Genomic DNA, 15,932 nt, shown 5'->3' with positions numbered 1-15,932 from the left:
CTCCCTAAGGCAAAAAATAAAATAAAAATAACACCCCCCTCCTGTCTGCACAGTCTGTGATGCAGGAGTTGTGCACCTGCATCACACTGAGCAGGAGGGGGAGGAGGATGTTAAAAGCAGTGAAAATGTCAAGAAAACATGATCCAGGCCGCTCCAGGTGGGAATAAGCAGCTGTAGAGGATGTACTCTAATTTGCACCTGCAACCTTCACCAGAGGGAGGTGCATCCAGACAAACCTCTGAGAGGTGTTTGAGGAGTCAGTGCTACAGGCCTGTAGGGCAGCACAGCAAGGGAGTGGAGCCGGGGCCGCTGTGATGACCAGGATGTGTTGTTGGGGTCCCAGAAGGCTTGTCAGTGTCTGGGGGTGAAGGGCAGCTGACCCGGGGTCTGTGTGTTAAACAGGCTGAATCAGGTTTGTCCTGTCCTTTGTTTGACCCGGCTGCCAGAGATCCTTCTCATCCAGCCTCCTCTCTTCCTTTCACTCTGTTTTGCTGCAGTTTCCAAAAATCTGGTAAGGATGGGGTTTTTACCAGATTTTAGAAAGATTTAACTTCCTCTCTGTCACCAGCCCTGCAAGCCATCTTATTGGCATGCCCTTTATTATTCAGAGTAGGCTGTTGGAAAGTAGCAGACTGTTTTTTATTCTTCTTCTTGCTCGATAGCTCCCAGCTGTGAGTCTGTAACTTCTCCTGCTTCTGTAACTTTTTGTGTTTAGTTGTTTGGCTACATACGGAGTATAATTGATAGGCAGACTTAACCTGATACAGGCGATGCTATAGAACAAGGTTGTGGCAGTGAATTTGTTGTGGCATTTCACATTTTCTTCTTTTTCCTTGCAAATGAGAAATGATTTCATCGTCTTTCATTAGTGTATTGTAGATGGCACTGTTGATGATGTAAACATGATGGATGCCCAAGGCGGTGTTATATTTTTTTTCCAAGATAAGACGTCTCCACAGCTCACTTATTTTGCTCAGAAGTTTTTTTTTCCTTCTCAGTCATGGTTTGAAGATTTTCTGAATATAGTGACGCTTGCTGGCGGTAACAGAACTTTGAAATGTAGAAACAGCTCTTTATTTCAACACTCCTGCACACGCAGGCTTGAGGCGATATCTGCATCCAAATCTGACAGTTTCTCGTTCTCTAACTTTGCCTGTGAGTGACGTCAATCAATCCAAGATGTTCAGGTTTCTGATTGCTCTCATTAGCGTAGTGGCTCTTTAATGTCTTTACCGAATGCACACCACGGTATCTGTTGTTCAGCATTGATCATTCGAAATGCGTGATTGATTTAGTCTCACAAAGGTTTGTGTTATTATGTAAAACGGCCTGCGAATCAATTCCATTTCTATTACAGTGTATATTCTTTAACATTCACCTGAATCTACCACTCTTAACCAGCGTCTTTCCACAACAGGTGAGAAACCCATGCTAACCCTGTTGATACTGATTTCTATTAATGATGATGCTTATGATCATTCATACATTAATAATCTGTGGCACAACGCAATGGAGACAGGCTGCTGATATTCAAACATGTTTATTGTGTAGTAACCATGGTTACTGAGGGGTGTGTGTGTGTGTGTGTGTTTTCTCTAATTAGTCATTTTCTTCCCACAGCCTTGAGCCAACTCCCTCACCTGCCAAGGCCCAGGCAGCAGCTAAACCAGATGGTGAGTTTCTGCTCCTGCTGATGCGTATAAAGAACCCCAGCAGCATCCAGTAGAGGTTGTGCTAATAGATTCTTATTAAGTTTCAGTACATGAGCGTCAGCAGCAACAACTTGATGCCCAAAACTGTTACAACATACACCTGGAGGGAGTGTGTATATTATTTAAAAAAGTGTCCACCTCCCATTGTGAAAAGTCTTCTAATTCCAAAACAAATCTCTTGCAAACAATTTTTTTTTTCTGGCCCAGGCTCCAAGACTGCAGCAGGCGGTTCAGGTCCTTCCTCTCGACCGCCGTGGGTCACTGACCCTAATTTCGCCGACCGCTATCGCCCGGACAAGACCAGCACCGTCGTGACCCAGCACCAGCAGCCGGTCCAGCCGACGCCTATGCAGAACCGCAGCTCCATCCTGCAGGCAGCGCAGCAGGCACCTGAAGACGGCGGGAGGACCCCGCTATGTGGTGCCTGCAACAAAATCATAAGGTGAGACCGCACCGCCACATCAATGGGGAGAGTTGAATTCATTTCACCAGAATAAAATACGTTCAAATTTAGTCAGTCAGCTAATTAAGACAGTCTGGAGACATCTTGTTATCACTGAAGACAAGCATTATCCTGACTTTGAAATAATTTAAACCTCATTTCACAGCTAATAAAGAAACCTTAGTTCTTATTCTGGTCACTTTTGCAAGAAAACGGAGGAACTGTTCTCAACAAGTATGTGTGTGTGTGTGTGTGTTTCCAGGGGTCGGTACCTGGTAGCGCTGGGTCGTTCTTGGCACCCGGAGGAGTTTACGTGTTCACAGTGTAAGGCGGTCCTGGATGAGGGGGGCTTCTTCGAGGAGAGAGGGTCTGTCTACTGTACCAAGTGCCACGATAACCGATACGCTCCTAACTGCGCCAAATGCAAAAAGAAGATTACAGGGGTAAGAACTGCACTATTACTGAAAACACAAACCAGTTTCAAAGTTTGTGATTTCTCTGTACAAAAAAATATACTGTACTGATGTGGTACAACCTTTTCTCCTTTTATCAGGAAATCATGCATGCCCTGAAGATGACCTACCATGTTCAGTGTTTCAAGTGTGCAGCCTGCAAGACTCCCATCAGGAACCAAGCCTTTTACATGGAGGAGGGCGAACCCTACTGTGAGAAAGGTAAGAAATAGAACCGTTGCAGTCATTGTGTGAATGCTGATTGACGTTTTTTTTTCTGACGTACACTACTATGACTTTTTTCGACATACTTCACTTTGACTTTTTAATGGCGTTTTTTTTCGACATACTATACTGTTTTTTTTTTTTTTTTTTGGCATACCATGCTGTGACATTTTGATTGGCTTTTTTCTACATACTATGCTTTTAGTGTTTTCAACTTAAATTCTTTATTGGCACAATGGCTCAGTGGTTAACACTGCTGCCAACAGGCAAATAGCAAGTAATCACTGCAGATTCTGACCCAGGTTTGATACCCAGTCCAGGCTGGCCCTTTCCATGACGTTTTTTTTCCCAACATACAATACTATGACTTTTTTCGACATACTTCACTTTGCCTTTTTAATGCCATTTTTCGACATACTATACTATGAAATTTTCATCACTTTTTGAGACATTCTATACTATGACTTTTTTTTGGCATACCATGCTGTGACTTTTTGATTGGCTTTTTTCTACACACTATGCTTTTAGTGTTTTTAACTTAAATTCTTTGTTGGCACAATGGCTCAGTTGTTAACACTGCTGCCACCAAGAAACCAGCAAATAATCACTGCAGATTCTGACCCAGGTTCAATACCCAGTCAAGGCTGGCCCTTTTCATGACGTTTTTTTTTCCCAACATACAATACTATGACTTTTTTTGACATACTTCACTTTGCGTTTTTTTAATGGCGTTTTTCAACATACTATACTATGACTTATTTATCACTTTTTTCGACATACTATGACTTTTACGGAAACATAAACTCTGTTTCAGATCAGATAGCTTAGGGTAATAAGATTATGTTCGGAAGACTGAAGGTTGTTTGGTCAAATCTTATGTTTGAGGAAGTTTTGAGATTCAAAATACTAAGTGAAACAGACAAATATGCTAAAATCATAAACTCTTCTGTCAGGTCAGATAGCTTAGAGTGATGAGAGAATGATTGATAGACAGAAGGTTGCGTGTTCAAATCCTATATGTTTCAGTAAGTTTTGAGGTCTGATACACTAAGTGAAAGAGTCAAATATGACAAAAACTGAACGTGTCAGGTCAGATAGATTAGGGTAATGAGAGAATGATTGGAAGACAGAAGGTTAAGTGTTCAAGTCCTGTATGCTGCCATTATGTTCAAGACCAACATTACAGGAATGAAGAATACAAATAGATGAAGAGAAAAGTTGTGTTCCTGTCAGTCTCTCCTATCACTTTTTTCTATTGGAAGACAGAAGGTTGAGTGTTCAAATCCTATATGTTTCAGTAAGTTTTGAGGTCCAATATACTAAGTGAAAGAGACAAATGACATAAACATAAACGTGTCAGGTCAGATATCTTAGGGTGATAAGAGAATGATTTGAAGACAGAAGGTTGAGTGATCAAATCCTGTATAGTACAATTAGTTTCAAGACCTGCATTACAGGAATGAAGAGAAAAGTTGTACTCCAGTCTCTCTTATCACTTTTTTCAACATACTATACTATGACTATTTTGAACATACTATATACACTTTATCACTTTTTTGACATACTATACTATGACTTATTTCGAGATGCTATATACTATGACTATTTTATCACTTTTTTTGACATACAGTACTATGACTTTTTTTTATCATTTTTTTCGACATGCTATACTATGACTTTTTTATCACTTTCATTGACATACTGTACTATGGCTTTTTTATAAATTTTTTTCGACATGCTATACTATGACATTTTTCGACATACTATACTATGACTTCTTTGTCACTTTTTTCGACATACTATAACTTCTTTATCACTATTTTCGACATACTATACTATGACTTTTTTCGACATGCTATACTATGACTTTTTCATCACTTTCATCGACATGCTATACTATGTCTTTTTTATCACTTTTTTCGACATGCTATACTATGACTTTTTTCAACATACCATGACTTTTGTATTACTTTTTTCGACATGCTATACTGTGACTTTTTTTTTAATCATTTTTCTTCGACATACAATACTATGACTTCTTTATCACTTTTTTCGACATACTATACTTTGACTAATTTGACATACCATACTATGAATTTTTACTATTTTACTAATATACTATATTATATATTATTAATAATATGAAACACATCTGCACCCAAGAATCTAACAAGACACCCCGCCACGCAGCATTAAGTTTGTGATCAAGCTTATTTGATGAAAGATGTCATTTCCTTTTACGTTAAATGGATGCCATAGCTAAGTACACTGTAGTTCATGGGTCATAACAGAAGCTTGGGTGCAAAAACAGAAAAATGCAGCGCATTTTCTGATAAATTTGTTTCTTTTGAGAAAAAAAAATGGCTCACTGCAGGGTGTTCCCTCTCCAGTTTAGCTTAAATCATTTTCATATTTTTTTTTATCAAGCTATTTGTAAAACATTGCTTTGCTGTGGGGTTTGGTGTGGGCCTACATCATGAATCTCTTGGCGCGTACCACAGTCAATCATAAAGTGTGATGTTTTCATCTGCTATAATCTATTTAGCTCCAGTTTACTTCATACATTTCTCTATTGGATTTTATGAATGGTGTGTGCTCTTCTATTATGCTGTAAATGATTTAGCGGGGCCGCATGCCTCTCGCTTACTACTGAGGCTCGCTGCTTTATCAGAGGCGAAGCCAGAACCTGAGTACTCATACTCTGTATAATGCCTTTAGCTCTGATAAACATTCTGCTGCCTCAGCATCTTTCAGGGATTGTGCAGGTCTCACCCACTCACTCTTGAGAAGCAGCATCATAACCTGACACTTTCCCCAGAGTTCTTGTGATGAAAGAGACTGGCAAAGCCACTTAAGTATCTGGAGCAATTTCACCTCATCCTAATCCCTCCCTTCCACTCTGGAAAAGCACTAATGTACAGTGGGTGGACAAAATAACACAAACGGCAAAGTATCAAATGCCCGATGAGGAGAAGCGCCAACTCTGTGTGTGTGTGTGTGTGTGTGTGTGTGTGTGTTCCACACTCTGTGCTCCAGAACGTTAAGGTCCAAGGTTAAGTGATGTTTACATAAGGTAATCGTGGAGGCTATGGACGATGCTTGATCTGATTTCGAGGATGATAAAAGCTCTTTTGAATGAACTTAATTCTGATGGTTATCTCACATATCTCTGCCACTCACCACCTCTCCTCACCTTTCTCTCTCCAGACTATGAGAAGATGTTTGGCACCAAATGCCATGGCTGTGACTTCAAGATTGATGCCGGCGATCGTTTTCTGGAGGCCTTGGGCTACAGCTGGCACGATACGTGCTTCGTCTGTGCTGTAAGTCATTTTGATTGATATGGCTCTCTGTGGAGCTCTCTTTGGCCCATCTCTTCTGGCTGTCCCAGCGACAATGCCGCCTGCAAAATCTGCCTTCACCTCTGGACCTCGAGTCTCTCTCTATCACCTGCAGTCTGTCACTCTCCATCTTTTTGTCATTCTGTGAAGAAAACTGAAAGTAAATGCAGTCAAGTAAATAATATAAGCCGTCTCTGGCCAGTAGAAAACGCAATGTTAAGGTCTGAGATCTACTCTGCCCTGGTTTCCCAATCTGTCTCTCTCTGTCTCCTTTCATCTTTAAAGCTCTGCCAAATCAACCTGGAGGGGAAGACGTTCTACTCGAAGAAGGATAAGCCCCTGTGCAAAGGCCATGCCTTTGCTCCAGTGTGAGAGAGTGAGTGAGCTTCATCTTCAGAGGAATTAACACTTCTCTCTCTCCCCACTCTTTACCACACTCCGCCCTCTGGCACACTCGTACACACTCTACATCTCTTCTTTGCTAGCCACACACCTAGTTACACTAGTCTTTTTTCTATCCTACAGACTTTGTTTCTACATTTGAGGCTTACCGTTAGCTTTACGCACTACGCGTTACTTCACTGTGCTAATAGGACACTTCACATGATACTGCCTGTAATACCAAATGCTGTGTTGTATAACTGGAAGTAGTCAAGGAATTGTTTTAATGTCACTAACTTGTCATGTTCAGATCAAACATTAAAAAGTGCATCTGCAGTTTATCTAGATTAAATTGTAGTTGTTAGTAAGGAACTCTCACAACTCTACTAATCTCATCCTCGTTCAGTCCGAAGTAAGTTCAAGTCAGTATCTTTCAAGTTGGAGTAGTCATTTAGCCTTTAATAATCTCACAAATTGCAGTAATGATCTGCCAGTACTCCTGTACTATAGTGTAGAGAAGTGGTGGCCCCATTCAGGACACTGGCACTCTAACTCGTACTGCAGTGCTTATTGACTTAATGGGGGTCCAGTCAAGCAGAAAAGGGGATGTCCCATTTCTGCTTGACTGGACCCCTGCACCTCTCCACAGAAGCACTAGCTGCAGTATGTGCTCTAAATTTGCCAGAGCCAAATGAGAAATAAAGTAGTTAATAACTGTAATTGTGAGTCATGTAATAATCCTCAATTGATCCAATTTTAATAGTGACACGTGGGTGACAAAAAGAAAGGGCTATTCTTGTTTTAAATGTCAAAGCTTTTGAAATTATCATTTATTGGACATTTTAAAGGGCTAGTCTGTACTCCTGTCTGCTTCTCTTAACTGGCGGCGTGCTTACTGTCATCTACTGTGATACACTGACTGTGGATAAGTACCTCACACAACCCCACTTCTAAAAAACTGAACTATCCCTTTAATGTAGGGAAGAAAAAAAAAAAAAAAACTAATTTAGATTTTGTACCCCATGTTACTATATGATATTGCGATTATTCCTTAGAGTAGCCTACTTTCAAGTCATGGTGAATTTGTATTTATATTGCTTCAGAATGGGCCTCTAAGTGTTGTTTTTTCATAGCTGTTGGATATTTCCAATAAAATATTTTAGTATTGCCAAGTGCTGGGGCAGAACACTGAGCTGACATGTTCTTTTGAGGTGAACCCATCTGTAAGATTTTCTATTGGCTGATGTTTTGGCTGTCTTCGCTCTCACCAACACCTCCCCAACAAGAGGGCAATGGACTTTCTGATGTTTTCGCTCCGTTTTGTTGTGAATACAATAAGTGCTTTTGTTTGTTGTAACCATGAGCCTAGTGAATCCTTACGATGTTGATGTATAAATAAATAATTTTCCAACAGCCATTTAGTCGTCTGAATCAAGTACTTTTACTCCAGATGTTAACCATGTTGAACAAATAATTGTAGCCCTATGCTATGCTAATCTGGTTGACCTTTTCATCAAACTTGCCACAAAAGTTTGAAACAGTGTTTTCCAAAAGTATTCCTTTAAACATGTTATAGTCAGAGTGATGTTGAAGTCTTTGAAGCCTGACAATATACAAACCACTTTAACCTATAACATTTAGTAGCACCCATATGGTCCTTTAAATTATTTTTATAAAGCAACACCAGTTTGTTTCAAGTGAAAGATCCAGTCCTTGATTTAACAATATATAATTTATTTACAACAATTTCAGGTTGAATTACTATACATACCTTTCTGAAATGTCATAGATAGATATATATACATAAGGCCAAGTAAATACTTGAAAGCACTTAGAAACGAATTTCCAAAATTCTACCCACAAATCCATATCATTGTCCAAAAAGTACAGAAAATCTCCTTAAGCAGAAGTTTTCCCATTTGCCACAAAAGTTTTGACAACAATTAACATTGACGATAAGGAACACAAAAAGTTAAAAAAAAAACAAAAATAAAAGGATTATACAATTGCATAAGCGCTGTGGCATGTAATAAATACAGCATCTTTGACTTGCAGAAAGGCAAGAAACATTGAATCAAGGAACTAAATAGAAAAACCATTCACAAGTACAGAAGTCTATTGTTCTTGGTTCAAAAAGAAAAGTCAGTGACAGGGAGGTATGCACACACCCAGTCTTACTCACACAGTCACTCACAAACAGGCACACGCCCTTGACACTGAATAGTAATGAGTGACACAAAAAGTACAGTTGTGAGATGTAACAATTTCCCCCATAACTTAGGGTTACACTTATAAACCCTTGAACAAAGTATGTGTGTTACTTACACAAGTCATACACAACTATCAGGCCCAGACTTCATCATGAAGGGAACTGTATTCAAAACACACACACACACACACACACACACACAAGATTTGTTAGACAAGTAAAGATGTGAAGATAGATGCTGAACATCCTGGCGGCTGGTGAATTACATTACTGAAAAGTGCTTTGACAACACATCCAAGACAATGACGGGGGTGATAAAATTTCACGCACACAGTCTGACTGTACAACTGCCATGATTCATCTAAACATGCTGTGTCAACACTGGCTTGTCAGTTTCCAAGACCTGATGTCCTCTTTCCCCAATTAGCCTCCACACAGTCCCAGTCTAGTGATTCACTAAGCATTAGTGACTATGTCCACCTTGTACTTAAATGCTTACAGTTAGAGAAACAAACAGGTAGACATATGCAGAGTAAGGACAAACAAAATATGTATAGAAACTTCCTGTAAAACAGTCTCTAAACCCTTAACACTGCAAAACGTCTTCACTGCTAGATCGCCAAAGAACAGTATATAGGCAAACACGTCACGGTTTAGACTTGACAAATGCTGCGCCAGTTAAGTGTCTTTTTTTTGGCTTCATATTAAAATATAATTTACATTTCTTTACAAAGTGATAAACTGACACATCTTACTGCTTGAACAAACAGCATTAACTTGCCTCAAAGACAAAAGCGAGGAAATGAGAGAAAGAAATGATTTGGACTTTTAAGTCCGCAGTTTAGAAGAGACAGCAACTCCGACTTATTCTATAACTAGCTGCAAGTAAAACAATGCTGAAACAATATTCAATGGATACAATATGAGGATGTAGTGGCCTCAAATGATAGTCCTAAAACTTTGGTTACCAATTCTGCTGATATACAGTATGCAAAGTGACAGCACACGGCTGGTATAGAAAAAGTATTTACATGTGACGATGATCCATTTCAACATGGAAAGATTTATTTAAGGGGGATATCGCCATTTTGTCTGAAAGGGGCTTGTTCCAAGTTTTTTTTTTTTTTTTTTTTTTTAAGTTAATAAAAAAAGGTAAAATCTTATTTTATGGCATCTCTGCATCAAATCGTACAGGGGCTTGTAAAAACGTGTTGGTCAAGAGGAGGCGTGTTTAAAAGGATGAAAAAGAGCTATCAGGTGCTGAGATGCCACACAAAAACAATCTATGAAAGACATACTTTTTCCCCCACTACAAGGAAACATAAATGTACATTCCAAATATCTGACAATCATAAAATAGGCTCCAGTTAGTGTTAAAGGTTGAAGCCACAGGAGCTGGTAGGATGGGCTGGGCTCGCTCTTTAAATAAGAAGGGATATAATGAAAAGGGCTCTCTTTAGAACTTTAACAAACAACTTCACATGCAACCCTGAGGCAGACGGAGAGAGAACTATGGCTAATTTGGGATTGCTCACACCTTTTCAAAGTAGAATTACTGAAACAGTGGACTTTAAAGATACTCTATGTATTCATGTTGCCAGACCTGACAAATCATTAATAAATAAAAAAAGCAGTAAATTAATGCAAAGCAGCAAAATATAATAAGCAAATGCGTAGTTGCATTTTGTGGTTCGCTGCATGAATCTGCTGGATCATTTTTGCCATCCTGGCTAGAAATAACAAAAAGGGAAAAACCCTTTCAAAGCATCTTTAGTGAGCAGAGGCGTGACATGATGAATAAGCCACTCTTAACTTTCTCTGAGAGACAGGCATTTCTTTGATGTGGAAATACGGTTTGCCACATAGCAAATATAAAATTCCCACCAACATTGCTTTTATGAACTACAAAAACAAAGCTGCACAACTTCACCGCGAGTAATCTGGTGAAGATTTTGAAGAATTGGTTGTCAGATCTTTTGCGGGGAAAGTGTTTTGCATTATTCATGTGGGACAATAACCCTTTTGGCCATGCTTTTATGTTTAACATCATCTCTGCTACAGAATCAGGGGGGAAATGTCATTTCAGAATTGAGTTTTGACGACATTCAGTGGTGGAAGGCCTTTCGGCGCTATGGCTCCTTCATTAGCGGCGGAATTTGAAACAGAAAAACGCCACAATGAACGATTGGGGGTTAATGCAAGACGTGAAATAAACAGGACGTATCAAAATCACAGGCTTTATATAGAAGCGGCTTCTGAAATATGACTTTAGTGAAGATATTACTCACTCCTCCCTCAAAAAAAGTTCAAAGAACCCAAACCCCACACATATTGATTTAGAAGCTGCGAAGCGTCTCGCTGAATCAAGATGTCAAGATGTTACATTCACAGTAGTGATACCGGCTGGACTAAAGCACAAACAAGATGAGACGGGTTATTGGGCTTCTGACATACAATCTATTTTAAACCTGCAAGTCCAGGATGTGCTACAAGCGGTCTGTTTGTGTTTAAAGAAACGGATGCCGACACATATACACCTATATCATACATGTATCACTGGGTTTGGGCGGGGACGTTCACAGACCCTGGTGACCGTGATGAAAACGTGTTCAGTATCTGAGATCAAGTCCTATAACTAACCTGCCAATTGCATATGTCGCCTGTTCTCTTTAACCTGAAATGAGTGGCACCTTTTCTCATATCCCTTTTATTTGATATTTAATATGTCATTTTTTAAATTAAGTAAAAAAAAAAAAAAATCCATTGAATTTGCAATATTGGCCATCAGGAATAGCATTACTTTGCATATTGCTCCTTATCAGCCCATTTATATAAAAGGCATTATGTTAATTTTATGTTATCTTTAAAGTAGAACCAGGGTGTGGACTAATTTAACTTCAATGGAAAATAGTTTTTTTTTTTTTTTAACCGAGTTCATGAATACATTTCCCCACACACCCAAACTCTCATTTGGTCTGCCATTTAAAGATATTTACTCTGTTCGATGAGATATAGGGACTCAATCCTACATAAACCTTTCACTATCTTCTAGCAAAGAAGAGGGACATGGGGACAGCTCTGCTCTTCGATTCCTGCTGCTGTAATTGTTGTTTTTGTGTGTGTTGTTGTGTTCTGTACTTCTTCCTCTGCACCAGTCTCTCCCCCTTTTCTGGGTTAGCACTCGCCATCAGAGACCAGGAATATCATGGCTTCCTGTTTGCCAATGTCAGCCATGACGGTGGCCAGCTGGTTGATGTTGCCGCTGTGGAAATGTTGTGCCTCCCACAGGTCCAGGATCATAGAGGTTGGGCTCGCTTTGGATGCAAAGAAACTCATGTGTCTGCAGAGAGGAGAACACACAAAAATAACAGTGAGGGAACAATGAGAGATTTTTTTTTATTATTATTAAATCAAGCGATGTGCACATATCAAAGCGGACAGTCTGTCATTTTCTCTACAATAACAGAGTCTTAAGAAAACCTTTTCTGCCGGTATTTTATAGCGCTACTGCTTCTTGTAACTCTGTCAATGTCAAGTTTTATTGTGTCTTATATTGCTTCATCCCGACATGCTGTGTTAGAGCACTAAGTAAAAAAATGATAAAGGTATAGGAACACAGTCTAGCTCCTGAAACTGCCATCAAATACAGAATCTCTGGCAATTTTCATTGAAGCTTAACAGCATAAGCCTCATTCCTCTTTATTTGATGTTGAAATTGGCCCTAAATCCCATACAGTAAATCCTATATAGACTTTTCACAGTTAAGTCGGAAGTGACCTTTTCCATTTTAGGAGCAGAACCTTTACGATCAAACCCAATCAATGACAACAAAGCAGTGGCCCCAGCCAGCTGTATATTTGATGTTGAGCGGTACCCGAAGATGCTCGTTTGATTTAATGGCCTTTTTCTGTTCTCCAAATGTCTGGGGTCTTAACTGTTATGTAGAGCACACGTGACATAAAAAAACCAAAAAAAACCAGCTTAAACTCTTGGTATATAGTGGGTTTTTTTGCCGGGGAGGGTGGCTGACAAGAAGCTCAAAACACCCTGTTCACCTTGAGAAAGGTCAGACAGAGTCCATTACTCGCTCGTATCTTGTGTTTGTCTAGTGAAGCATTCTGTGATGGTTTTAAACATGTGGCTGCTTTGGCAGTACACAAGCACTGAGAACACAGTGCCTCTCTGCTATTTTGAGTCAATTGGATTTTATAGTGCACACAGCCTTCCCTCTGCGTCGGGAGAACACAACAAAGAGAAGTGTTGGTCAAAAAAAAATTTGTCTGGGAATGAACCTCTGTGTCATTATTCTGATAAAAAAAAGACAGAGCTTAGTGTCCGATGTGTCAGCCCCGCTTATTCACCTCGCTGTGTGAAACACAAGCTTATCTTGTATGGCTCAGGCACAGCCGTTTGCTCAGTCTTAAGAGAGAAAGATCAAATAAAAGGTTGTTGGCATTTTAAGTTTTATTGATTGGTCCCGTTCCGCTCGGTCTCAACGCTTTATACACACACAGAAACAAACAGAAATACAGCGTGACAGAATGCCAAGGAGCTGCTGCCTTTTCAGGAAAACATGTTGTTAAGGACAGCTCAAACAACAGAGCGATTGTTCCTTCCTGAGGCCTAAATGAGAATTGATTATGTTGAGCAAAACATTGCTAATTAAACCTGTAGTGCATCAATTCAATTTGTGATTAATTGGGGTAAATAAAGTTGATTGGACAAATTAAGTGTACCATTTGATTTCATTACGAGGTAGAAATTAAATTGGTGGAGGATAAGGGATCAATGTCTGGCGCATTCTGTTACAGGTACTCCAGTGATAAAGTACAGTTACTGTGAGAACGAATTGAGGTCGGCACAGATCCAAACCTATTCCGTGTTTTTTTTTTTTTTTTTTGCTGCTGATGGGCAGCAAGCTTGCCACCATGCCAATTACGACCGTTAATCAGAATGTAGCAGGTACAAGTTTAGCTGCAGACTTTAAGCTGCTTACCTGTTCCTGAGGGGGGAAAAAGTTAGAAGGGGTCGTGTTTTACTCTCAGAAATGATAGCTGTATCCATCAAGTCCACATTAATCCTTTAACGTTAACCGTGTCAAATGAGGATTAGTTTGCCAAGGCAGAACTTTGTTTACCTCAACTGTAGGAAAAACATTTGACTGCCGTGATGCACTTTACATTGATTGTGCAATTCATAGAAAGATGTTAACCTCCACGTTAGTATGACCCTTCACAATCGGTGTGATTACATGTTCATTTATTTTTAACAAGCTCTGTGTCGAGCATTGTACATATACTGCTGTGCAACCGCTATTCTCAAGGGCTTTGGATGAACGAGGCTCTGCTGCATTTCTTGAAAGCCTTTATGTAAGCTGCCTGGATCAGTGATCAGATAAGGCATTATGGTATTGTACAGTTGGTATTTACCTCTCAAGTTTGAGTCTTTGTGCTAGCATTCTCCAGTCAGCTCCGTTGGGACAGGGGGCATCCAGGCTGCTGCAGATCTTCTGCCTGATGAGGTACGGGATCTGAAAGGCGCTGGGGCCTGCCAGAGCCGTGGCGTTACTGTCCATTAACAGGAACTCGGAGTCCACAGCTCGGGTGTCCTGGTAGGAAAGACAGCCATGAAGCACAGCCTTCAGGAAACAACCACAGTATAAGATCAACTCCTTTATATAATGGTGTAATGGTGGTTGCATAAGTAGTAGAGTAGTTACCTTGGCGATGTTAAAGTCGAGGCTAAAGCTCTGTCCCTCCCCCTCCACCTGCCACACGCACAGCTGGCAGGTGAGCTCGCAGGTGCTGAGGCTGAGCCTCTCCAGAGTGAACGTGCAGTGCAGGTACCGCTGGGAACCGTTCCAGATGTGGTAGAACGGGATCTCCTGCAGAAAAAAAATGCGCAGCACACACACACAAACGGAAACGCAGCAGCACAGTTAGAACTGCATGTCTGAAACACGCCTTAACAGGACCGCCTGCCTAGAATACACTGAGATCACCATTAATTACACTGACATGAGCTGTCATCGTTAGGTGAAAATTGAGGCAGCAGACTGACATCAGCCAGGTAGGGCTGTTACTGAGGCAATCAAACTTAGTATTTTAAGAGACAACACACCATATATATATATATATATATATATATATATATATATATATATATATATATCTCTGGCATGGGTAACATTTTCTATCCAGTATTTTTCGGTTGATTCAGCCTCTCTCTGTATGTACTGTGTGTGCATTTCTGGGCAGAGTTACAAATGATGCTGATGGTGTCCAAGCTGAAACATCACAGCTCTACTTTGAATCTAAAGCACGTCATGCGACACAGAGATGTATATGCATGCATAATAGCTTTGAGTAGTACTGCCGAACAGCACCAGCTTTTGTCTACCAGGGAGTGTTTCCTGAATTTATTCAAGGCTGACAATTTCTACATCTTTCTCTGTTGCTCCATATTAATGCCTAATTTGCATATCCCAAGAGAAGAAAAGCAGTTATCCTGAAAATAAAGGGCACACTAACTCCTCACTTCACCCTGAGTTCAACAGCTGACAAGAACTCAGTCTGAGAGTGAAGAGGGGATGTAGATCACGCTGCTAACCAAACGGGGGCACTGTTACCCAGGCTGGATGACGGACGGAGCCGGGTGAAACGCACAAATGTCTTCACGGGGGCCCCGGGGAGAGTAAAGGCCTTTTTTGACCGCACTGCTGAGAGGGGAATAACACTTCCAAATGAACAGGCACAGTCCAGAGGAATAAGCCTCTGTTCTGGGTGCATTGTTGCTGCCGCTGCTTGCTTGTCACAGCCCATGTGTTCTCTATGGGGACCTGGTGCTCAGTGCTTACACAGTTATGGCCAGAGCATTTTCTAGTTCTTTGAACAGCCCTCATGTTGTCGCCGGGCTGCAGTGCAGTGAGCCACGCAGGTGTTGGGAGTGCAGTAGAGGTGAAGAGGTTCCAAGATTTAGGTTGGGAAGTTTTGGATATTTACATACTGCTCTATATTTCATTTGAGCTCCCTTTGAGAGAGCGACAACGAGGATAATCAATCAGCTTGCAGCTCTGGGTTAGTGCACACAACCCAGCTGTGTACACATATACACCCTTACGCAGAAGCACAAGCAGACGAAAACATGCACTCGGTGCACACACACCCGAAA

At 40.5% G+C, this 15,932-nt stretch overlaps 2 protein-coding genes across 7 annotated transcripts in view; one reads left to right on the top strand and one right to left on the bottom strand.

Annotated features, from left to right (window-relative positions):
* Positions 1-7,966, top strand: part of pdlim7 (PDZ and LIM domain 7) — a 33,823-nt gene extending 25,857 nt beyond the window's left edge. For 2 of the 3 annotated variants that reach the window (XM_031319331.2, XM_031319334.2), the window contains exons 6-11: positions 1,621-1,673; positions 1,920-2,154; positions 2,417-2,597; positions 2,708-2,828; positions 6,039-6,154; positions 6,458-7,966. In XM_031319331.2, coding sequence (XP_031175191.1) covers positions 1,621-1,673; positions 1,920-2,154; positions 2,417-2,597; positions 2,708-2,828; positions 6,039-6,154; positions 6,458-6,544 — 793 coding nt within the window. In that variant the 3' untranslated portion in view covers positions 6,545-7,966. The remainder of the gene's footprint in view (positions 1-1,620; positions 1,674-1,919; positions 2,155-2,416; positions 2,598-2,707; positions 2,829-6,038; positions 6,155-6,457) is intronic. The other variant, XM_031319333.2, reaches the window with a different exon arrangement.
* Positions 7,967-9,449: 1,483 nt separating this feature from the next.
* Positions 9,450-15,932, bottom strand: part of unc5a (unc-5 netrin receptor A) — a 132,581-nt gene continuing 126,098 nt past the window's right edge. For all 4 annotated transcript variants that reach the window (XM_031319568.2, XM_036003799.1, XM_031319571.2 and 1 more), the window contains 3 exons: positions 14,482-14,646; positions 14,192-14,370; positions 9,450-12,102 (listed from right to left, as the gene is read on the bottom strand). In XM_031319568.2, coding sequence (XP_031175428.1) covers positions 11,937-12,102; positions 14,192-14,370; positions 14,482-14,646 — 510 coding nt within the window. In that variant the 3' untranslated portion in view covers positions 9,450-11,936. The remainder of the gene's footprint in view (positions 12,103-14,191; positions 14,371-14,481; positions 14,647-15,932) is intronic.

Source organism: Sander lucioperca, chromosome 1 (assembly GCF_008315115.2).
Source record: "Sander lucioperca isolate FBNREF2018 chromosome 1, SLUC_FBN_1.2, whole genome shotgun sequence".
Taxonomy (NCBI): Eukaryota; Metazoa; Chordata; class Actinopteri; order Perciformes; family Percidae; genus Sander; species Sander lucioperca.
This window is presented reverse-complemented; position numbering and strand designations above follow the sequence as displayed.